This window comes from Candida parapsilosis, contig 005504, assembly GCF_000182765.1.
Source record: "Candida parapsilosis strain CDC317 annotated contig 005504".
Taxonomy (NCBI): domain Eukaryota; kingdom Fungi; phylum Ascomycota; class Pichiomycetes; order Serinales; family Debaryomycetaceae; genus Lodderomyces; species Lodderomyces parapsilosis.
Genome location: NW_023503277.1, coordinates 100,041 through 125,014, shown reverse-complemented (window position 1 = coordinate 125,014; position 24,974 = coordinate 100,041). Strand labels below are relative to the sequence as shown.

The window sequence follows — 24,974 nt, the reverse complement described above, 5'->3', positions numbered from 1 at the left end:
ATAATAGAGAAAAGCATTTGCAAATTAAAGTGGATAATTAAAGAAAGAGTTCTATTTGATATATATAAAACTGCAAATTATTATAGAGTTACAATCTAACGTCGGGTGGATTTGTTCAAGCTATTCTTAAATGTTCAAGCAAAAAGAATAAAGTTTGCTCACACATATTTGGATAGTCACAAACTTGAGATTTAGGTTCTTCATCAGATAGTAAATGAACCTTTGCTATCTCCCTGATAGGGGGAAATCAATTATATACAAGAGAAATATCAAGACAGAGAAGATAATAGAGAAAACAATTTACAGAAAACAATCTATTTAAAATAAAATACTATATAATTGTATAAAATTAGTGAAAAACAACCTAAACCTTGTTTGAAGCCTCCTCAGAACCAGCAGCGGTATTGTCTTCCTCAGCTGACTTCTCAAACATTCCACCAGCGGCACCATTTCCATTATTGCTAGTGGAGTCGCTAATGTTTTCCTTGGTTTCATAGTTGTCCTTTTCGAAATCTTCGTCGTACAAGCCCAAACTGTTACCTTCAGCTTCAATTTCTTGTAATGATAATTTGGGCAAGGTGGCAGCAACTCTCCACGGTTGTCTTCCTTCCACGTGTGCTTTGGCAAAGATGATGTCAATCTCTTCCAATGATCTACCTGCGGTTTCTGGGTAGAAAAAGAAAATGACTGGCACGAAAAGGAAGTTAAAGCAAGCAAAGAACAAATAACAACCCCAGTTTGATGTCTCGATGAATTTTGGTGTAAACATAACAACAGCAAAATTACACAACCAGTTGGTACAAGTAGAAATAGCAGATGCAGTTGTTCTAGTTCTTAATGGATTAATCTCTGGTGGGTATATCCATGGCAATGGCAAGATTGTGAAGGCGAAAAACACGATAAACAAGTAGATACCAACAGCAGCACCTTTAGCATTCTGTTCAGTTGGGTTAACCAAACATGCAAATGAAATAATCATTGAACATCCTTGACCAATGGCACCAACAAAAAACAATTTTCTTCTACCAACGGTATCAATCAAAAAGAATGATGGAATGGTGGCCAAAGCATAAATTGTGGCAAAAACACCACCCAAAATCAACGACAATCTGTATTTACTCTTATTGAAAATAGTTTCGTAAAACAAAATAGTTGAGTAATAAATGGCAGCATTACAACCAGTAAATTGTTGGAAAAATTGTGATGATGAACCAATCAACATTCTTTGGAAATGTTGCGTCTTACCACCGGTAAGCAAATCCTTGAACCCAGTTTGTGCATCAGCAAATCTATTAACGGCATCAATAATGGTGGTACCTTCAGCGATAACTGCATCATCATCAGGTGGCAAGTCGTTAAGATAACCCAACACTTCATGAGCTTCAGCTCTACGGTGGTGAGCAATCAACCAACGGGGAGATTCTGGCAAGTTGGTAAGGCCGAAGAAGAACAAAAGAGCAAACACGATTTGGAAAGCAGTAGGGAATCTCCATTGAACTGAGCTGTTAATGTATGAGAAACCGAAATCGATCCAATAAGCAATCATAGTACCCACTGCAACAACAGCACCTTCAATATTGACCAACTTACCTCTGTTTTCAGCTCTAGACATTTCCGATTGCCACACGGGGATAGTTGCCGTGTTCAAACCATTACCAATACCAGTAACAACTCTACCAATGACGAATTGACCAGTTTGCCAGTATGGTCTAATTGCAGCAGTTGATATAACAGTACCAATAACAATGATAAGAGAACCAGCAAGCATAAGTGGTTTTCTACCAAAATAGTCACCTCTTAACAAAGCAAAAATAGCACCAAAGAAACAACCCAATTCATAACAAGCAGTGATGGCACCTTGGATAGTGGAGTTATCCCTAGCAGGCGGGAACTCCAACTTGAATTGGTCACCGTTAAGCAAACCAGACATAAGACCTTGATCATAACCGAAAAGTGAGAAACCAATAGTGGCAGTAATTGTAATGGCTATACGTAATTTTCTACCTCTTAATCCAGAGGTGGTTGTCCTGCCGGCCAACACATCAATTTTGTCAACAATTTTACCCATATTGGAATGTTATGTGTATGTGGTTGTTTTGAGGGGAGTAGTCGTTATCTGTCAAAAAAGTCTTTCTTGGTATATAGATTCCAGTTTGTAGCTTTGGCTCTATTGTTTTTATTGGAACCTCTTGGCGAAAGCTATTTTCTTGGAATAAATCAGCGACAAATGAGAGTCTATCGTTCTATGATGATTATGGAATGTGAAATATGATAAACACTATTGTTCAAGAAAAAAGTGTCAAAATTTCTTCCAAGAAAATTAAGGAAAAAGAAGAAGAGGAAGAGAAGGAGGATGTATCTGAATGGTGGGGATATGAAATCATTTATATATACACTCAGAAAGATATGAGGAAAGGAAATATAACAAATACACGTATAACAACCACAAATAAATAAATAAACAAAATAAAAAAAAAAAAAAAACTTTTTCTTTCTGTATGTATGTTTTTGTATAATCTATATAGAGTAATAAAAGATGTGTGTGTTTGTGGGAGTAAGTACTACATACAAGAGTGACAAAAAGGAAAAAATGCTATGATGTAGTTGGTAAAAGGTACTTTGTTATGGTTGAGTTTGTGATAGTTTTCTCATAAAATTATTTTGTGTTTATTTTTATAGTTTTGATTTTTTTTATTTTAGTTGCTATTGTTCCATGGCCCTTTTTTGTGCAATAATTAACGGGGAAGAAGCACATTCTATGCAGTAATTTGCTAGTTATATACACACCCACCATGGGCAGGACAATTTACTATTGTTTGTCTTTTTACGAACAATAGGGTGAACTTCCCAATAAGACGAGTTAGTTCTCTTAGCTGGATGTTCACCAAACGGAGAGAGAAAAGACGCCATCGGGAAAAGAATGAAGCACCAAATCTAGCAAGCTTCTTAGAACAAACGTCGATGACAGTAGTGCTTTAGAGTTGCTCCTACATAATTATTTAAAATCTCGGCGTAGAATGTTAAACTGCACGAATGTGTCTAGTCTAGTTTGGGGGTTTAAATTTTTGGGCGTAAGAAAAAAAAAAACCATAAAAATTCCGTGCAAATTTTATTTTTTAAAGAGGTCGTGTACCAGCCCATCTCAAAAAAAAAAAAAAAAAACTTCGTATGAGAATCACTTGGGATTTGTTTTCAGCGGCAATAATGGGAATAAAATTGTCAGTAGATATAGTTTGGAGGATATGTGTTCCCTGAATTGAAGTGGATTGCCTAGATCTCTTAAAAGAGGGGGAGTTCCTGATATTTCTAGATCTGCAAAAATCTACTTTTTGATGACTAAATAAAATTTCTAACCACAAATGGTACAAACCCATTAGAAGTAAAAAAAATAAAATTTTATCCAGCGGTGAAGAAAGTAGTGTGTGAATAAAAAAAAAAAAAAGAAACGCCGAATGCTGCGAAATGGGTTACCTATTCTGTGCAAGTGTAAATCAAGAAAAATGTACCAATAGTAGGGATCAAACGTACCATCTGCTGTATAGCTTTAGCAGAACGGTCTGCGATGAGGTTCAATCCAACAGAACTCTGTCATTTTATTTTTTTTTTTTTATTCTCATCACTCAGCGCTTAAAAGCTCGAATCCATGTCATGCAAAAGACACGATGGTTATGAGATTACTTAAACAAAATTGTATTATTCTTGAGATTAAACGTGGTGGAGAAGGAGCTATAGAGAAGCTGCTAAAGCGGGGAGTGATGTCTTTAAGCCAACATTTGAAAAAGTGAGGAGAATGCATAAGGATTTTGGGAAGGTACATGTACATGTCACCATGTTGCAATAATTTAACCTTTGAAAAGAGACAGTGACTTTGGTACCCATTAGTAATCTATTAATAGTAGTAGGCTCCAAAAGCTGGCTAAGTTCTAACTTTATGACGTAGTTGAACCGAGGAAACAATAGAAACACAAACAGTTTATTTTTTTTGATCAATACGGCACTACCTTGCTAACTTTGCGTTACTTTGTAACTTTGTTCGTCATTTGCCCCTCGGTGAAACCTGCATATTATTATTATTTCTGGAAATCTTACTCACCAACTACCATTTATCCGAGCGACTAAAAACGAAAAAAAAAAAAAAAAGAGGATCTGACCGCCATTACAGATTTGGATGCATTAGATGTTGCAGTATAAAGAAGGCAAGGCTAAGCGTATGCCAATGGTAATAGCAAGCATTGCTCATCTCAAGGCGGGCGTTACCTATGAGTCAGACCATTTTTTTTTTTGAGTAAGTTGTGGCCATAATCATGTTTATCTGAAAACAATGGAGTCTTTTAGTATGTGTAAAGGATAGAAAAGATTTGCATGTCCTCGTATACTACTTGTGTATCACAAAATCTCGAGGAAGTCCTTTGGTCTTCGAGATAAACGACAGAAAGAGAAATTTCACCCTTAGCGGGAGACGCAACTTACACGAAGCAAAATGGGGAGAAAGTTTGCTTTGTCATGGTTCCGTTAATAAAGGCCAATTTAATGACAATAAATGTTTGGGATTGGAGAAGAAAGGTTTATTGTTTTAAGATGTGACAAGCTCCAATTTTTCGAGTCGCTTATCCCATTCATGATCAGCCTCATTAAAATCGAATAAATAGAGTTCCAGTACCTTTGCTACTATTGTAATTTAGTGCCATAATCCACTGAGAAAGTAAATGTTAATCATGCCGTGAACGGAATTACACATCGTGATTAACCCCGTCTTTATAGAGCTTTTAGTGAAAGTAATATATCACATATCCATCTTTTTTTGCAGCAAAATTGTGTAAAAGAAAAAGTTTCTGAGAGCGCTTACGAGACATAATCTTTCAAAGACAAGGACCAAGCTTGGAGCTTTAAAACGTAATAGACCGTTTGGGCACCAACCGAGAATTATTCGGATGTCCTTTGCAAACTCGGATTCCATAAAAGTTAGATATCATTTTCTCACTCTCCCTTCTTCTTCTTCTTCTTCTTCCCCACTATTATAATTAACAATACAAAAAAGAAAAGACAATAGTTTTTTCACACAAAGTTTCCCATAACACAAACGGAATTACTTAGTCTATATCTTTTTTCTTGTCTTGGCACTTTTCTCGATTGTTCTTCCGAGAAAAGTTTTATACCTGTATATAATCCCATTGGTCTTTTTTCCCAATGTCTTTAATTTCTTTTTTTTGACATTAAAACTGTCGACACAAAACGGAGACACAAAATCTAATTTTGTAAGAAGTTACACTACTCACTCTAAAGCCCCAATTACATCATAGTACATGGAGCTTCACCTTCTACATCGAGTTAAATTAAATAATATTACCCTAATCTATCCCTTGTGTTGGGTGTTGTTTAAGCCTTCTTCTATTGTTTTTTGTTATCCACCACAAGGTATTTTATGGCTTCCCCACTTCTAGTACTTACGATATACATACAAGTTTCCCTCATGACCAAAGAAAAATGTGTAGCCAGTTGCAACCATGACGTAATCCACTATCATAATCTAGGGTGACCCTTTCCTCGCGACCTTGTTCTATATCCATACATCAGGAAATTCCCTCCCCTACCACCAAAAGCCGTTATGAACACTTGTCCCATTTTCTTCTCCACATTCTGCATCCAAAAAGTAAGAACAAACGTATGTGATTTTTCGAATATTGAGTTCTGTTCTCAAACATTTATTGGGTGAGACAATACCAAATGTAAATTTATACCCAATGATATAAGATACGTTTGATTTGTGGGGGGGGGGTGAAAGTTTAATGAAAACTTATGAAATCTAGAGCTAAACAATAGCGTTAAACAAAGTTCACTTTTTATAGACTAATATACACTACGCAAATTCCACATCTCGTGCCGTCTCAATCATGGTACACCTTTGTTCTACTATTTATGAGTTTCAAATTAGTATTTTAGCCCTTGACTACGTGACACACAAATCGCGAGGAAATTTGGCATTGTCTAGTAAAGGTGGCACAAAATGAATAACAATTGCAAACAAGACAATGCTGGTTGTGTTTGCCTCGTCCAATCTATCCGAAAATACGTCCATCGCATTGGTTTGAACTTTAACTTTTTTTATTGTTCGCTTTACGTATTCTTCATTGGGTTAAATTTCAGATCGTCGCCAAATATTTTCTCTATGGGGTGCACAATTTGAACAATAAAGCTAGTTTTCTCGTAAAAAATCATATGATGTGTAGTTGTGGTGGGGAAGGGGGGGGTAAAAGTGGTTCCAAATATATGTTGAGTCTTCAAGAATCCGGAACTCTCCTCATTAATAATGTTGGGTGCTTTGTCTAAATGGGAAATAGGAAAGAATTAGAAGTTTGAGGAGTGGAGGCATTGATAGAGTGTAGCTTTACTGTTTATGGAGCTAGAACTGGAACGTTACTTCATTTTGATGTAGTATCCTCAATCGAAGAGACAAGGGTCACCATTATCAAGAACTGCCACTATGTAACTCACAAAGCGCATTGTATTTTAGATACAGCTTTGAGTTATGAGATTTCTCCATCAAATGCAGTATTATTTATAGGCTAAAAGGCATGAAAGTTTGGCATCTGTTCGAGGCCGATTTCTCCCATCCCAGACTGCACTAACAAGTTTTCCAAGACAATAAGCTCAAGGACGTGGCCGCATGGCTTGGCAATTGGACCCTTTGCAAGAAATTAAGATGCACTTTGCAGATATGAAGAAAAGGCTGTATCATATCAAAACATGATCCGCGACTGATCCCAATAACCTATTTCACTCAAGCATCAGCTCGTTGATATCGATTTTTGTAAAGAAGTTAATTCAGAGTCATGGGTATTGGTAAAGTCGTTTATATTAAACGCTAAACGTATGCGCGTTCCAGATAGAGCTAGCTATCATGTTTTCAAATCCACTATAAACCGCCAAAAGCTGGCCATAAAATATCACCAGGTACTTTCTTATAATCTTTTTTTTCATCCTTTTCCAATCTTTTGGCTCTGCGAGCTTCATACTCAGCTGCTCTCTTGGCATCTTTTTCAGGGTCACCGGCCTTACCATACGACAGGAAATGTTTAGACTGGCGTGGCTCTGTTTCAACACCTTCTTTCACCTTTGCAGTTGAACCATCTGCAATATCAGTCGAAGCGTCATCATCACTTACACTTGTTGCGATGTGGCCACTGTTTGACTGCTTAGCTTGGTTTGCTTCTTCTACTTCAGATCATAAAAATATCGGTCGTTAAAGTTGTTGAAGTGGAACGTAATTGGTGTATGTAAAAGGGATAAATGTGGTTGCAAATAGGCGATTCCGTGCCCTATATATATTCTTTTCGTAAAATTGCGCTTTTTCCCATATTTTGAGAAAAGCGGATTTATCTATTACTTCCTAAGTCTACAAGAAAGGTTTATGTGTGTGGAAGGCATAGATTTATTATTTCAATTTGGTAATACCTGATGGTATTTACCCGATTGTATTGTTGCATAGCGCTAATTCGAAGTCACTTTTTTCTTTTTTTGACCCCAGACAATGGGTGGTTAAGTTTGCGCGGTTCACTTTATCCAATTGTGTTCATTAGTTAATTGCTAAGTCGTAAATGTGTCATCAAATGGGTGGGTTATAGCCGACTTGGATACTCTCATTGGACTGATTTTAAAGTGCGGTGTGTTTAAGGTTACCAGTCAAACATTCGGGGTAGGACTTTGCCGGTCGTGAAATTAGATACCCCAAGCCTCCAAGATTGTGTGTTGTGACTCAGTTGTAGCTGGAGAAGTCGATAGACGCCCCTCAAACAAGCCTTATATTGATGGTTCAACATCACTACCGCATTTCGATAAGCGCAAAACGCATTTACAGTTCGGCTTTAACAGGGCCTTATTCGATTGTACATTTGACAGCTGAAATGCGCCCAACATAGCCTTCCAAGGGTCATGCTTTTTACGATATCTTTGTCTGTGCTATATATGCTTGATCTGCAATCACAAGGAGTACTCATGTTGTATTGTTCGAGTAGTGGTTATAACGTCGATTGTGTGACACTTGTACTGAATTGAGTATTATACAACAATCGGAGTAGCTCAAGTACCACCCGGTCAACACAAACTCAACAACACACCTACACCAAGAGCTACCTACACCAAGAGCTACCTTCAACAGACCTCTCAAGATTTCCCTATTCAACTACAACCTGTTGGCACTTCAATTTCATGGTAGGTTTGACAACCCTAGTGAAATACATCCATGTCGAATGACGAGAATGACACTGATGGGATTTCAAGCACGAATACAACAATGACACTTGAGTCTCGGCTACCCCATCATTCCTAAAATATTAACCTTATTATGAGACAATGATCCTTTCTGACGTTCAGGCAATAATTGATCATCTTATAGAACATGAACAAGTGACGATTCGTTACTGAGTTTATGGCTTTGTTTAAGAAAGTGACGTACAATCCGTTTACCTGGGTGGATATCTGTTTGGGAAAGGCACTGAAAAATTGTTTCCCATCGACGCATTCTTGGAGCGTGCCATGTGGCGATTTTGTATATTTTAAATAAACACCTGAAGGTGGTACGACTGAACTCGAAAAACTGGGTGAAGTGGGCTCTTTACCACAAGTGTTGATTAATTGAGAAAAAGTACAGAGGAAGCTAGACATGTCAAAAGACGAACGTGTATAACATGTATAAAACAATATTCAAAAATAATCTACGACATTGACCTTAGACTCTACCATCATCTCTAGCAGTTGATTCATTTTCCGATTGTTGAGAATCCTTTTCAAACATACCATGATCCCTGTTTCTCAATCCTTCGCTGCTTGATGATTCACTAATATCCTCTTTAGTTTCAAAATTATCCTTGTCAAAATTTTCATCAAACAACCCCAAATTCTTACTCTGTTCATCGATTTCTTGTAATGACAACTTAGGCATGGTGGCAGCAACTCTCCATGGTTGTCTTCCTTCCACGTGTGCTTTGGCAAAGATGATGTCAATCTCTTCCAAAGACCTACCTGCGGTTTCTGGGTAGAAAAAGAAAATGACTGGCACGAAAAGGAAATTGAAGCAAGCAAAAAATAAGTAGGTACCCCAGTTGGACCTTTCAATAAACTCCGGTGTAAACATAACAACAGCAAAATTTGTAATCCAATTGGTACAAGTAGAAACAGCAGATGCAGTTGTTCTAGTTCTTAATGGATTAATCTCTGGTGGGTATATCCATGGCAATGGCAAGATTGTGAAGGCGAAAAACACAATGAATAAAAAGATACCAACAGCAGCACCTTTAGCATTCTCTTCTGTTGGGTTAACCAAACAGGCAAATGAAATAATGAATGAGCACCCTTGGCCAATGGCACCGATCAAAAACAATTTTCTTCTACCAACTGTGTCAATTAAGAAGAAGGAGGGGATGGTGGCTAGTGCGTAAATAGTTGCAAAAACACCTCCCAAAATCAATGACAACCTATACTTGTCTCCATTGAAAATAGTCTCATGGAACAAAATAGTTGAATAGTAGATGGCAGCATTACAACCAGTAAATTGTTGGAAAAACTGTGATGATGAACCTATAATCATTCTTTGGAAATGCTGAGTTCTTCCCCCTGTGAACAAGTCCTTGAAACCGGTTTGTGCACTAGTGAATCTGTTAACGGCATCAACAATTGTACTGGCTTCAGCAACAATAGCATCATCATCAGGTGGTAAGTCATTGAGGTAACCCAATACTTCATAAGCTTCTGGTTTACGATCATGCGCAATCAACCAACGAGGTGACTCTGGCATAACAATAATACCAGCTAAAAGTAAACCGGCAAACACAACTTGGAATGCGGTGGGAAATCTCCATTGTGCCGAATTATTGACGTAAGAAAATCCAAAATCAATCCAATAAGCAATACATGTACCAATGGCAATCACAGCACCTTCAATATTGACCAACTTACCTCTGTTTTCAGCTCTAGACATTTCCGATTGCCACACGGGGATAGTTGCCGTATTCATACCATTACCAACACCAGTAACAACTCTACCAATGACGAATTGACCAGTTTGCCAATGAGGTCTCATTGGAGTAACAGATATAATCGTACCAATAATGATGATTATTGCACCAACTATAATTATTGGTTTCCTTCCAATTCTATCAGCTCTAAGTAAGGCAAAAAGCGCACCAAAGAAACATCCCAATTCATAACATGCAACAACTGCACCTTGAATAGTCTTGTTGTCAAGCGTAGGTGGGAAATCTTTATTAAACTGCTCACCGGTGATTATACCCGACATAAGACCTTGATCATAACCAAAAAGGGAAAAGCCAATGGTGGCAGTGAATGTAACTGCAACACGTAACTTCCTACCGCTGAGACCTGCGGTGGTTGTCCTATTGACTAACCAATCAAACATCCAACTATATTTACCCATGATGTGTAGAATAGATGAAGATTGAGTCTTTTGAAACTGTTTTGATGGAATGACGGCCATGAAGAAAGTGGAAATCCTGAGACATATTTATAGCATTCCATTTTCAACCAGGTTTTTCATTCCATTACGCCTAACTCAATTATCGTCATTGTTTTTGTTTTTTTGTTTTTTCATTTACCCTTTCTAGCATCAAATTAAACTTTTCGTCTTCATAACACCCAATACATATAGTAGATGATTTTCTCTTTGATTTGTTGTTCGTCCAAGAAAGTTTTCCAAGAGGTTTTTCTTGGAGGTAAAATTTCTTGTCGTAAAGAGATTTTTCTTGACATTGTCTGGAACCAAAATACACCCAGTAACACAAAAGCTGTGAATGGACAAGCCACTTGTGTGCTCCTGTATAAAAGGGGTGAAAATTCTTTGTAAAGAAGTAGTGGTAGGGACAATAGCAGATAGCTTTCTCGAGGTGAGAATTGTATTGTCTTTTCTTCTTTTTTCCCTTTTTGAGTTTTGTTGGGGACGCCGTGTGGATGCAAGAAATGTCTATTTAAGACGCGTGTTTCATGAATATCTACGCTTTCTCAGGATAGCGTTGCTTTTGCTTATTCCAAGATCTGGCTGACAGAAATTGTTACATATGATTGTCAGATTGATGTAACACAGGTTAAATCCCACTTACAGTATGCCGCGGGAGTTTCAATTCACTTTGTCCCCATTGACTCAAGTAGCACCTCAGTTGCATTATTTAAAAAATGTAAACACAAACACACACGGAAGTTTCATTGAGACGGCGTTCCCTACTAAAATATGACGTGTGCATTTTTCTGAACTCATTGAAGATTAATATTTTCTTGTCTTTTGTCATGTTTTATACAGGGGTATGCCATGGAAAGGTACTGAGTTGCAATACCAGTCTTCTATCAGCACGAAATTATCTCACCTCATGAAAAGCAGGATTGTGAACTTTTAAAAGCGGTACCCTTCAACTACCAAGTAATTCTCGGTGCATTCAAACTCGATATGATTCAGCTTCCAGCTAAATCTTTTCACTAAAGATATTCCAATGACGTAAAAGAAATAACTTTAGACTCTTTTGACGTTTCCGATGTGATTTTCTTGGGTCAAAGAATTATTTTTTTTGCATATTTTTGGTGGTCGTGTGAGTGTAGCAGATTTAGAAGTGACTCTGTGCTATTTGCATTCAATGTGGTTGCAAATTATTCTACTATACGACTGGAAGCTAAAAGGAAGAAGTAACCACCTGCACAAGCAAACTCGGTGAATTCAAGCTACTTCTTATACATCGGGCTCTCCTTTGGTCAAACTCAACAAAGATTCTCTTACTTTAATTTGTCTTCTCTAATTACCCCGCCAATTGTTCTCCCCCACCACACATGTTTTTCTGTTCGATTTTTGTGAAACATAAATCCAACTTTTTTTTCTTGTCCTTGTTGTTTGTTAAATTTATCCGAGATATAAATCGATCATACAATCTCCAAAAAAATACACTAATCGACCTTTTGTATGCTTGAACGCGTTGCTACAACGGTAAGCTGAGTGGCTGTAGACGTGTGGGAAGATATAAATACCTTATTAATACCGTCTACTGCAAGACCCTACTCCAAAACAGATCCACGAAAGCGAGGAGACAACTGCAATAAGAAGAGTTATACCGATAATCTTAAGGTTGTGAACATTCTACACGTAGCTCTTCATTATGGCATTCTTTTAATCTCTCATGAACCGCTTAACTTGCTCATTTGTGATCGGGCGTGCAACCGTATTTATTGTACCTTAGTGTCTGTGAAAATTAATGGCTGCTTGGTGGTTGGTGGAACAAAATTAACCACATGTGGCTCATGACACTGCAATATGTGGCTACACATCGGACATAGAGATTTATAAGAAAGAATTTATAAGCCCATATTTACATACACAAAAACGTTGAGGTAAATACATACAACCGAAATTAACCACAAAAGAATCTGTGTGAAATGTAATAAAACATCAAAATGTAACCGAATTTAATAAAACAAGATAGCTCCTCTAAAACCGAAAAAGCATAGCATTTATAGCCGAAAATAGGTCGCAAAACACCATGAACATGGTGAAGTTAAAAATCGACCAGTGAAACCGAAAGGTTAATAAATAACAAGAACTCGAAAAGATAAACTTTCAAATAACACAGTGTTTGGAACGAGTTATTTCAAAGTCATAGAAAAAGGTCGCTGAAAAATGACGTTAACATCTGTCATATCCTAAAACGCGATCAACATAACTAGGCACACAATGATACTAGTAACCGACGAGACTTTAGTAACAGCACCGGAACCTTCATATGTAGTAACATTGGAAGGACTTGATTCTTTAGGCTGTGATGCCAGCAACGACTCATGAGCAGATGGACCACCATTGGAGGCAGAGCCATTGGAACCAGCTCCATTGTCTCCAGCACCAGTGTTACCAGATCCGTTGCCTCCAGCACCAGTGTTACCAGAGCCAGCGCCATTGTCTCCAGCTCCTGTGTTACCAGATCCGTTGCCTCCAGCACCGTTGTCTCCAGCTCCTGTGTTACCAGAGCCAGTTCCATTGTCTCCAGCTCCTGTGTTACCAGCTCCTGTGTTACCAGATCCATTGTCTCCAGCTCCTGTGTTACCAGATCCGTTGCCCCCAGCACCTGTGTTACCAGATCCGTTGCCCCCAGCACCTGTGTTACCAGATCCGTTGCCCCCACCACCTGTGTTACCAGATCCGTTGCCCCCAGCACCTGTGTTACCAGATCCGTTGCCCCCAGCACCTGTGTTACCAGAGCCAGATTCGTGGCTACCGGGCGACTCCGTCGTCGATCCTAATCCAGAATCACTTCCAGTAGTTGCACTTTCAACACCAGATGAGGTTGATTCATTGCCACTCGAAGACAATCCTTTACTTCCAGTTGGTTGTCCAGTTGGTTGTCCAGTTGGTTGTCCAGTTGGTTGTCCAGTTGGTTGTCCAGTTGGTTGTCCAGTTGGTTGTCCTGTTGGTTGTCCTGTTGGTTGTCCAGTTGGTTGTCCAGTTGGTTGTCCAGTTGGTTGTCCTGTTGGTTGTCCTGTTGGTTGTCCTGTTGGTTGTCCTGTTGGTTGTCCTGTTGGTTGTCCTGTTGGTTGTCCTGTTGGTTGTCCTGTTGGTTGTCCTGTTGGTTGTCCTGTTGGTTGTCCTGTTGGTTGTCCTGTTGGTTGTCCTGTTGGTTGTCCTGTTGGTTGTCCTGTTGGTTGTCCAGTTGGTTGTCCTGTTGGTTGTCCTGTTGGTTGTCCTGTTGGTTGTCCTGTTGGTTGTCCTGTTGGTTGTCCAGTTGGTTGTCCAGTTGGTTGTCCAGTAGGTTGTCCTGTTGGTTCAGAGGCACCGCCAGTAGGCTCAGATGCGCCGCCAGTTGGTTCTCCAGTTGGTTGACCAGTTGGTTGACCAGTTGGTTCAGAGACACCGCCAGTAGACTCAGATGCGCCTCCAGTTGGTTCTCCAGTTGGTTGTCCACTTGGTTCAGAGACACCGCCAGTAGACTCAGATGCACCTCCAGTTGGTTCTCCAGTTGGTTCAGAGACACCGCCGCTAGATTCAGATGCGCCTCCAGTTGGTTCTCCAGTTGGTTCAGAGGCACCGCCAGTAGACTCAGATGCACCGCCAGTTGGTTGACCAGTTGGTTCAGAGGCACCGCCACTAGATTCGGATGCGCCGCCAGTTGGTTCTCCAGTTGGTTGACCAGTTGGTTGACCAGTTGGTTCAGAGACACCGCCACTAGATCCAGATGCACCGCCAGTTGGTTCTCCAGTTGGTTCTCCAGTAGATTCTCCAATAGATTCAGATCCACTACCGCTTGGTTCTCCAGTTGGTTCTCCAGTAGATTCAGATCCACTACCGCTTGTTTCTCCAGTTGGTTCTCCTGTTGGTTCTCCTGTTGGTTGTCCACTTGGTTCAGAGGCACCGCCAGTTGATCCAGCAGAGCTTTCGTCGTTTGTGTCAGTGATCAATCCGGACTCAGTTCCAAGTCCAGAACTAGAGGATGGTGGCTCAAACGTAGTGATGGTGGTCAACGAACTGCCGGACTCAGATACGATACCAGATTCAGTTTCAACACTTCCATCTGACTTGGTTACTGTCCATGTGGTGGTTGTTGTAGTTGTTGTAGTCTCTGTAGTGGTAGTCGTCTCAGTAGTTGTCAGGACTGTGTTGCCGCCAGTTGGTTCTCCTGATGACTCGGATGCAACACCAGTAGATTCATTACCAGTTGGTTCTCCACTTGGTTCTCCACTTGGCTCTCCAGTTGGTTCTCCTGATGACTCGGATGCAACACCAGTAGATTCATTACCAGTTGGTTCTCCACTTGGTTCTCCACTTGGCTCTCCGGTTGGTTCTCCTGATGACTCGGATGCAGCACTGGTAGATTCATTACCCGTTGGTTCTCCACTTGGTTCTCCCGATGACTCAGATGCAGCATTACTTGAGACTTCTGAAGTACTACCCGAACTAATCTTAGTTTCATCAGAGTTAGTCAAAGGCTCAGTACTTGTTGCACTTCCAGAACCCAAACCGGTCTCGCTGCTGAATCCAGTAACAGTAGATGAAATTTCTGTTTCAGATGGTTCAAATGTGGTGATCGTGCTTGACGAACTTCCTGATTGAGTAATAATACCAGTTTCAGTCTCAACAGAACCATCTGTTTTTGTAACAATCCAAGTCGTGGTAAACACCGTTGTCTCTGTCGTGGTGAACGTGTCTGTCACCGTTGTAGTTGAGCCATATGATAAGGCGTCCGAAGATTCAGGTGGAGAAACCGATCCAGTGCCACTTTCCCCAGAATTGGTTGATGATCCAGTATCAGTAGCACTTGATGAAGCTCCTGTTTCAGATGGTTCAAACGTGGTGATCGTGCTTGACGAACTTCCTGATTGAGTAATAATACCAGTTTCAGTCTCAACAGAACCATCTGTTTTTGTAACAATCCAAGTCGTGGTAAACACCGTTGTCTCTGTCGTGGTGAACGTGTCTGTCACCGTTGTAGTTGAGCCATATGACAAGGCGTCCGAAGATTCAGGTGGAGAAACCGATCCAGTGCCACTTTCCCCAGAATTGGTTGATGATCCAGTATCAGTAGCACTTGATGAAGCTCCTGTTTCAGATGGTTCAAATGTGGTGATCGTGCTTGACGAACTTCCTGATTGAGTAATAATACCAGTTTCAGTCTCAACCGAACCATCCGTTTTTGTAACAATCCAAGTCGTGGTAAATACCGTTGTCTCTGTCGTGGTGAACGTGTCTGTCACCGTTGTAGTAGAGTCGTACGACAAGGTGTCCGATGGTATTTCAAATGTGGTGATTGTGCTTGACGAGTCTCCCGATTGTGTCACAACGCCGGTTTCGGTCTTGACTGACCCATCTGATTCGGTCACGAGCCAAGTGGTTGTAAGTACAGTAGTCTCTGTTGTTGTGAATATGTCTGTAATTGTTGTGGTCGAGTCATAGATTGGAGTCGTGTCTCTCTTTTCGTATTGGACTCGTTGCATTCCATATGGTAATTTGCATCCTTCACAAGAAAACGCATCAAAGTTAGACAATGGACCAATATATTGCATCGCTTTTGAATCACCATCACCAATATTTTGAGAACCGCACTTGACAGCAGTTCCCTGATGTAAAGTTCTACCCCATGCAGTGACAACGAATAACCACACAGCTAATTGAGCTCCTGATAGTAACCGCATAGAAAAATTATCAATCAAAATACTGACCTCAAATGATTAAAACAGTAGCCTGTTGAAAGGGTCTTGATACTTTCACTTGTGATTTTTAACTCTCTGAATAAGGTCCACGATGTAAATATTTTCATGTTATTTATACAAATTTCTTGTGTATTGTACCAGGTGCTTGATACACTGTAGCAAAACATACTGTAGTACCGTAGTACAGTTTTCCAATCGCAAGTGGCGCTGGACACCAAAGAACTTGTCTAAACTTTTAAATTTTGCATTCAAAAAGGGTCTGAACATTTGCATGCATGCAAACCTTGTGATAGTGACAATTGAGCCAAAAGATTTACGGTGCCACATAAACAGCTGATCATTGTTCTAATTCGGATTTTCGTTTGATTAGAAATGACGCCCGTAAGATCTCTATACAAGTATTGGAAACAAAAAACTTGTTGCTGTCCTATGTTCCAAACATGAAGATGTCGTTTGTTTAGCGGGATCTATTTTGAATGTAGAGCCACTCCAAACTCATTACTGAAACACGTATTTTTTGTGACTCGTCTGTCACTGCAAGCCCCCGAAGCATGCACTTCGTCGTTGAAAAATAACTTGAAGCTCACCAGATAGTCGCGTCAATTCTTAGACAAAACTAGGGCACAGCTAAGTGCATAAAAGAACTTTTGAACAATGTCAATTTATTCAAATTGTTAGGAAGAACGCGTTATGTTATTTCCTTCCTCTTTTTGGGCAGTTTTCTTTTTAATGATGCTTCTGTCATGATTTTTAACAACTGGGTGATATAAAGATCCGAATTGTTAACAAGTCGAGTTAGTAGAATCGCACATTAAGCACTCAGTAATGATTTTAACGAAACTTTACGCGCTCAAATTCAATGACAGAAATTTCGGGTGGTCCTGCATTGATGTTTACATTTCTTACGTATCCTCTTGGCTAAACAACGCCAATAAGAGTCATGTAAATGATTTGGCTGTCAATTACAACTCAAAAAAGGATGAACAATTTGTCTGGTATTTTAGTTTGTTCCCATTTGGTCTATGCGTAAATACACCTCATTATGATTAACCATACCATTCCATTTTTCCACAAATGAGAAAAGCACAGACTCTAGAGGCCCCAAAAGCCATGAAAGCACATCCGTAAGACTAATGGCATAGCCAAATCGTTTATTACAATTGTACCATAAATTATCGGCGTGAGTCCAGTGATATGCTGCAACTGGTTGATCCATCAACATAGAATATATAATTGAAGAGTGGTATCGATCTGCCTTACACCTTTCTTAAATATAGGTGTAGTACTGTGAATCGTCTGAGGGGTTTTCAGGTTGAGGTCGCCCTTCTTGAAGCAAGTAAGAACTCTTGAAAATGTGCTGAGCCATCTCAAAAGATTATTACTCTCTAGCGAATCCTCAATTTTGTGTGTTTTCTCATGCATCAACTAAATATAGGGTTTATTCAATTCAAAACACTTTAAATGCACAAGAACGCCGTGTTGTTGTTTTAAATTAAAATGTTTACATAAAGAACCCCTTTTTCATGACCCCAGATACCCTTTTCGTGCTACTCTTGTAACATTGTCCTCAAGTTGACTCGAAATGGTAACTGTCTTACTTTGTTTGGTTAGTGGTTGTGCTTGATGTAGCAAAACATTGCAAAATTTTTGAACGGAGACTTCCATTCCAGCTAGTACTGATTTGTACATACTTTACTGTCGGGAGCTGTGAAAGCTTTATTACATGGTTATCCAGTCATTGCCATTTAGATTATATACGTTACACCCAGATCGATCCTGAGTTCGAATAATATCTCAAAGAATCTTCAGGTTTAGGGTTTTGCTGATCCCTTACTAGTTGTCGATCCAGATATAGCGAGATTATCTCGTTTGCAACTTCTTTCGGCTTTAAATAGGCTATTGGTTGAATTCGCCGCTTTCAAGGTTGTCGAAAGTAATAGCGTAGAATAGCGCATATCCGTTTTGAGGCAGCGTGTTTCCATAAGGTAAATGCCTTCAAAAGAACACCTGGTGCATATCAGTTGAAAAAGGATTTATGGATGACCTGAATGCAAAAAGTGCACTATAGTCGATAATTTCCTTCTTATTCAGCCACGTATATTGCATAAACCATCTGCTTCAGTTTACACCGGAATATAGAGACAGGGGTCGAGGAAACAAATAGATAAGACTCATTTCACGCACCATAGCAGATTGTTGTGGAGAGGAGAAATATGAATTTTCACTAGGGGTTAAAATTTCATTTCAAGATTGAGACAAAACACTTGGATGCTATAGCGCGAAATATTCCTCATTCCATGCTTTATTTTGCTGTTTGAAGGTTATTACTTCATGGCAATCGAGATTAAAAGCTGTGGGCATTAACTTGTATATTGGAGTTATCAATGATATTGAGCCGACGTAAACTTGGTGCCAATTTGTCAAATGATGTCGAGTTGATAATAATGCCCCCTCTTCCAACATGCGCAACTGAATAGAAATAGCCCTTTGTGAGTAGCGACTTGCTTTAAGATTGATTTGCAGTCGCAAAGAATTTATTTTCCAAGAATGATCACCACGCTTTGAAATTTTGTGTGAAAATTGTTCGATTATATAATCTGAAGTAACAACAATATCGAAATACAAGATCAACAATTCACATAAACTTGCATTCGATGAGATAGTACAAGTTCGATATTTTCAGGATCAGATGCATGATTTGAAATCAATATTTGCCCGTAACTCGGCCAATGAAGTAGTCTGATTTGGTTGTGGGAAAAAAATCTTTCAATTCTCTCATATATGAAGCGGGCAACTCCTTGTACCGTAAATATCTTAATGTTGTTGCCTAACAAACTTGGGTTAGTCGTTGATTTTCAAACAATACCCTTCCATAAATTATACTACAGTATCTTTAGTAAAATATTAAAATTGATACATGCGAAACATCATTAAAAATATATAACCGAAATCACCTCTAAAAACATTGAAGGTTAACAAAACAAAACAGTTGTAAAAAGTATGACCGAACTTGATGAACAGAATTGATCTTTCAACCGAAAAAGCATAGCATTTATAGCCGAAAATAGGTCGCAAAACACCATGAACATGGTGAAGTTAAAAATCGACCAGTGAAACCGAAAGGTTAATAAATAACAAGAACTCGAAAAGATAAACTTTCAAATAACACAGTGTTTGGAACGAGTTATTTCAAAGTCATAGAAAAAGGTCGCTGAAAAATGACGTTAACATCTGTCATATCCTAAAACGCGATCAACATAACTAGGCACACAATGATACTAGTAACCGACGAGACTTTAGTAACAGCACCGGAACCTTCATATGTAGTAACATTGGAAGGACTTGATTCTTTAGGCTGTGATGCCAGCAACGACTCATGAGCAGATGGACCACCATTGGAGGCAGAGCCATTGGAACCAGCTCCATTGTCTCCAGCGCCAGTGTTACCAGCTCCTGTGTTACCAGATCCGTTGCCTCCAGCACCAGTGTTACCAGCGCCAGTGTTACCAGCTCCTGTGTTACCAGATCCGTTGCCTCCAGCACCAGTGTTACCAGAGCCAGCGCCAGTGTTACCAGCTCCTGTGTTACCAGATCCGTTGCCTCCAGCACCGTTGTCTCCAGCTCCTGTGTTACCAGAGCCAGTTCCATTGTCTCCAGCTCCTGTGTTACCAGCTCCATTATCTCCAGCGCCATTGTCTCCAGCTCCTGTGTTACCAGAGCCAGCTCCATTGTCTCCAGCTCCTGTGTTACCAGCTCCTGTGTTACCAGATCCATTGTCTCCAGCACCTGTGTTACCAGATCCAGATCCATTGTCTCCAGCTCCTGTATTACCAGAGCCAGATCCATTGTCTCCAGCTCCTGTGTTACCAGATCCGTTGCCTCCAGCTCCTGTGTTACCAGAGCCAGCGCCATTGTCTCCAGCACCTGTGTTACCAGAGCCAGCTCCATTGTCTCCAGCTCCTGTGTTACCAGCTCCTGTGTTACCAGATCCATTGTCTCCAGCTCCTGTGTTACCAGAGCCAGCTCCATTGTCTCCAGCTCCTGTGTTACCAGATCCGTTGCCTCCAGCTCCTGTGTTACCAGAGCCAGCGCCATTGTCTCCAGCACCTGTGTTACCAGATCCAGATCCATTGTCTCCAGCTCCTGTATTACCAGAGCCAGATCCATTGTCTCCAGCTCCTGTGTTACCAGATCCGTTGCCTCCAGCTCCTGTGTTACCAGAGCCAGCGCCATTGTCTCCAGCACCTGTGTTACCAGAGCCAGCTCCATTGTCTCCAGCTCCTGTGTTACCAGCTCCTGTGTTACCAGATCCATTGTCTCCAGCTCCTGTGTTACCAGATCCATTATCTCCAGCTCCTGTGTTACCAGAGCCAGATTCGTGGCTACCGGGCGACTCCGTCGTCGATCCTAATCCAGAATCACTTCCAGTAGTTGCACTTTCAACACCAGATGAGGTTGATTCATTGCCACTCGAAGACAATCCTTTACTTCCAGTTGGTTGTCCAGTAGGTTGTCCAGTAGGTTGTCCAGTAGGTTGTCCAGTAGGTTGTCCTGTTGGTTGTCCAGTTGGTTGTCCAGTTGGTTGTCCAGTTGGTTGTCCAGTTGGTTGTCCAGTTGGTTGTCCAGTTGGTTGTCCTGTTGGTTGTCCTGTTGGTTGTCCTGTTGGTTGTCCTGTTGGTTGTCCTGTTGGTTGTCCTGTTGGTTGTCCAGTTGGTTCTCCAGTTGGTTGTCCTGTTGGTTGTCCAGTTGGTTGTCCAGTTGGTTGTCCAGTTGGTTGTCCTGTTGGTTGTCCAGTTGGTTGTCCAGTTGGTTGTCCTGTTGGTTGTCCAGTAGGTTGTCCAGTAGGTTGTCCTGTTGGTTGTCCAGTTGGTTGTCCAGTTGGCTCTCCAGTTGGTTCTCCAGTTGGTTCAGAGGCACCACCAGTAGACTCAGATGCACTGCCGGTTGGTTGTCCAGTTGGTTCTCCGGTAGATTCAGATCCACTACCGCTTGGTTCTCCAGTTGGTTCTCCGGTAGATGCAGATCCACTACCGCTTGGTTCTCCGGTTGGTTCTCCAGTTGGTTGTCCACTCCCAGAGGCACCGCCAGTAGACTCAGATGCACTGCCGGTTGGTTCTCCGGTTGGTTCTCCGGTTGGTTCTCCGGTTGGTTCTCCGGTTGGTTCTCCAGTTGGTTCTCCAGTAGATTCTCCAGTTGGTTCTCCAGTTGGTTCTCCAGTAGATTCAGATCCACTACCGCTTGGTTCTCCAGTTGGTACTCCAGTAGATTCAGATCCACTACCGCTTGGTTCTCCGGTTGGTTCTCCAGTTGGTTCTCCAGTTGGTTCTCCAGTAGATTCAGATCCACTACCGCTTGGTTCTCCGGTTGGTTCTCCAGTTGGTTCTCCGGTAGATTCAGATCCACTACCACTTGGTTCTCCGGTTGGTTCTCCGGTAGATGCAGATCCACTACCACTTGGTTCTCCAGTTGGTTCTCCGGTAGATTCAGATCCACTACCGCTTGGTTCTCCGGTTGGTTCTCCGGTTGGCTCTCCGGTAGATTCAGATCCACTACCGCTTGGTTCTCCGGTTGGCTCTCCAGTTGGTTCTCCCGATGACTCAGATGCAGCATTACTTGAGACTTCTGAAGTACTACCCGAACTAATCTTAGTTTCATCAGAGTTAGTCAAAGGCTCAGTACTTGTTGCACTTCCAGAACCCAAACCGGTCTCGCTGCTGAATCCAGTAACAGTAGATGAAATTTCTGTTTCAGATGGTTCAAATGTGGTGATCGTGCTTGACGAACTTCCTGATTGAGTAATAATACCAGTTTCAGTCTCAACCGAACCATCTGTTTTTGTAACAATCCAAGTCGTGGTAAACACCGTTGTCTCTGTCGTGGTGAACGTGTCTGTCACCGTTGTAGTAGAGTCGTACGACAAGGTATCAGACGATTCAGGTGGAGAAACCGATCCAGCGCCAGTCTCACTGGAATTAGGCAACAATCCAGTATCTGTAGCACTTGATGAAGCTCCTGTTTCAGATGGTTCAAATGTTGTGATCGTGCTTGACGAACTTCCTGATTGAGTAATAATACCAGTTTCAGTCTCAACAGACCCGTCGGACTTTGTAACAATCCAAGTCGTGGTAAATACCGTTGTCTCTGTCGTGGTGAACGTGTCTGTCACCGTTGTAGTAGAGTCGTACGACAAGGTGTCCGATGGTGTTTCAAATGTGGTGATTGTGCTTGACGAGTCTCCCGATTGTGTCACAACGCCGGTTTCAGTTTCAACCGACCCATCTGATTTGGTTACGAGCCAAGTGGTTGTAAGTACAGTTGTTTCCGTCGTGGTGAAAATGTCTGTAACCGTTGTGGTCAGATAGTACTCAGGGGACGTTGATGTGTTGTCCAAGGTCTCTACAGAAGGCTGCGTCGAGGTCGGGGTTGATGAAGTCTCTGTTTCTTGATTTGTAGACAAGAGCAGGGTTTCAGCCCTTTCGTCGGGATCGACACCTGGAATTCCTGGTACGGACTTGCATGGTTTACACTCTGATGGCATGCCTGGATTTGGTGGTGGACCATTGTATTGTACTGCACCATTGTATATTCCTGGTAATCCCCTACTTGTATCACTGACGATTTGGAACTTTGTAAAGTCATAGCCTGTACCAATTTCAAAGTTTTGGGTATACAACCCAACATACAATGTCAAAATACCATCTCTGGCATTGTAAGCCCATGGATTCTTTCCTGGTGTAGGGGTTGATAAAGTTGCTGTTAATCCAAGTTTGTTGGCGACGCCATTCTTGTCAGTACCAAAGCCCCTGACGTGGAATGTTTGCGGGTTGTTAATTGAGCCCACAGCCATAATGGACGTTTCACCATTAGACAAATAGAAAATTTCGCCTTCAGATATTTGCAAATTGGTATTCATAAAGTAGAATGACGATTTACCTTGAGCAGTGACACAACCTGATCCCAACATACCAGTGAGTTGTTTCCAATTTTGGTTGGTGAAACAGATTTGACCATTGTTAACCATTGTCTTTCCGTCATAACCCAAGTAGGTATAGCTGTCACTCTTCATCAGTTGATAAAAGTGCATTAATCCATTATTGTGGAAATCAGGTGCCTTGATCCAACTTTCCATGGAACCTTGACCCGAAGCAGCAAAAAACAAATCACCGTTGTTTTCAAACTTGTTACCCATGATTTTGAAAATGTAGCCTGAAGCACCTTTGATAGCATTGAATGAGACAACACCATTGTTGACAAAACCATAGATTGAATCGTACAAGGTAGCAGACAAAGTAATACTAGGTGAAACCGCTGATACGTAGAGGCCACCATTTTCATCAACCTGAATGTTTCCGTGGAAATCTGATGCAGCGTTGTTGATGATGGACCAAATTGCTCCTGGAAATATATGCACATCTCCATAACCAACATTTTGGGTACCCCAGTCAATTGTCTTACCTCCTTGAAAATTCCTAGCCCACGCTGTGGCTATAAATAGCCACAATACTAACTGAGCTCTGAATAATGACTGCATTAGCAAAACACCGATGAGTTATTTGAGCAAAAACAGTTGAAATAATAGCCAGTTAAAAGGGTTTTAATAACTTTCACTTGTGGTTCTAAACTCTCTGAATAAGGGTATAATGTGATTCTCTTCATGCTATTTATACAAATTTCCCTGTGTAATTTGGTAGTTGTTGTTTTGAGTGCAAAAGTTACAGTGACAACATCTATCAATCGTAAGTACCGTTGAGTAGGGAAAAGGCAGTCTGAACATTTAAGTTTTGCATTAAAAAAATGGTTTAAAATGTGCATGCATGGAAACCCTGTGCTAGTGGCGTCCAAACCGATGAAATTTGAAAATGCACTTTGATAGGAGATTGCCTTTCCAATACATTCGTCTTCTGTGTTCGAAAACTGGCTCTTTTTAGACCCAACGACAGTTACTCGAAGGAAGCAGCTGATTGAGTTCCTGCTCGCCTGTGTGACACGGTTCCAATAGTTATTATTTAAGTCGCTTTGAATTCAACTATTGGAACGCGATTATTCGATAACGCCTCTGCCACCACAGACCCTAGATATGCGCTTCGTCGCCAATTACATTTAAAAACCTCCTGATACTTGCTTCTACCCTTCAACACCAAAAATAAGTTAACCCAAACACATATGCGTGACGAATTTGTAAACATACGAGCTCGATCAATCAAAGAAAGGGGTAGACAAAACCGGCGTGTTTTCCCCTTCCGAATTCAAACAGCGTCCCTTCGATGAATGCTTTACTTACGAATATTAGCAGCTCTGTGATAATTCTCATTTCACACAACCAATATTGTGGAGTCGCATGTTGTCTGTACCCTAAGACTTTGTTGAATAAAAACACGCCATTCATTTTCGATTGGAGTATTGAAGCTATCGCGTGCGTTCTATTTTGGTGTATACTTGTCATTAATCCCTTGGCTACGCAATGCAAATGCGCACCTCAAACTGATTGGATCTAGATTATAGTTAGGATTCTGTATTGCAAGGTAGTTTTTCATTCTTGCATTAATGCGGAAAGGCATGTAGCTATTTTTATCTCGTGAAATTCGTCTAATTTTAAGCAAAAGTATAGTACTTTGACTTCTGATTATCAACCTTTATGATTTTAAAAGTAATTTTTTGATGTACACAACCCTTCTCTTACTTTAATTGCAGTGAATTTTAAAATTCAAGCATTCCTAGACTAAAAATCTTGTTACTTGAGAATCTTGGAAAAACATACCGCCTCTCAATGCAACCAAAAAGGTAAAGGTTCT

At 40.7% G+C, this 24,974-nt stretch overlaps 4 protein-coding genes across 4 annotated transcripts; all 4 read right to left on the bottom strand. All coding sequences in view use genetic code 12, as the record gives it.

The window, feature by feature from the left end:
- Nucleotides 1-364: 364 nt before the first annotated feature.
- Nucleotides 365-2,068, bottom strand: CPAR2_600460 (sugar porter family MFS transporter; the record flags this gene model as incomplete). The annotated part of the gene is made up of 1 exon (XM_036810878.1): nt 365-2,068. One exon carries the CDS (start codon nt 2,066-2,068, stop codon nt 365-367), a length of 1,704 nt encoding a protein of 567 aa, XP_036662818.1.
- A 6,657-nt stretch (nt 2,069-8,725) lies between these two features.
- Nucleotides 8,726-10,429, bottom strand: CPAR2_600450 (uncharacterized protein; the record flags this gene model as incomplete). Its single annotated transcript, XM_036810767.1, has 1 exon — nt 8,726-10,429. One exon carries the CDS (start codon nt 10,427-10,429, stop codon nt 8,726-8,728), a length of 1,704 nt encoding a protein of 567 aa, XP_036662817.1.
- A 2,258-nt stretch (nt 10,430-12,687) lies between these two features.
- On the bottom strand, nt 12,688-16,164 carry CPAR2_600440 (uncharacterized protein; the record flags this gene model as incomplete). Its single annotated transcript, XM_036810656.1, has 1 exon — nt 12,688-16,164. The coding sequence occupies one exon, from the start codon at nt 16,162-16,164 to the stop codon at nt 12,688-12,690; it is 3,477 nt and encodes a 1,158-aa protein (XP_036662816.1).
- A 3,259-nt stretch (nt 16,165-19,423) lies between these two features.
- CPAR2_600430 (uncharacterized protein) lies at nt 19,424-23,713 on the bottom strand (the record flags this gene model as incomplete). The annotated part of the gene is made up of 1 exon (XM_036810545.1): nt 19,424-23,713. One exon carries the CDS (start codon nt 23,711-23,713, stop codon nt 19,424-19,426), a length of 4,290 nt encoding a protein of 1,429 aa, XP_036662815.1.
- Between the last annotated feature and the right edge of the window lie 1,261 nt (nt 23,714-24,974).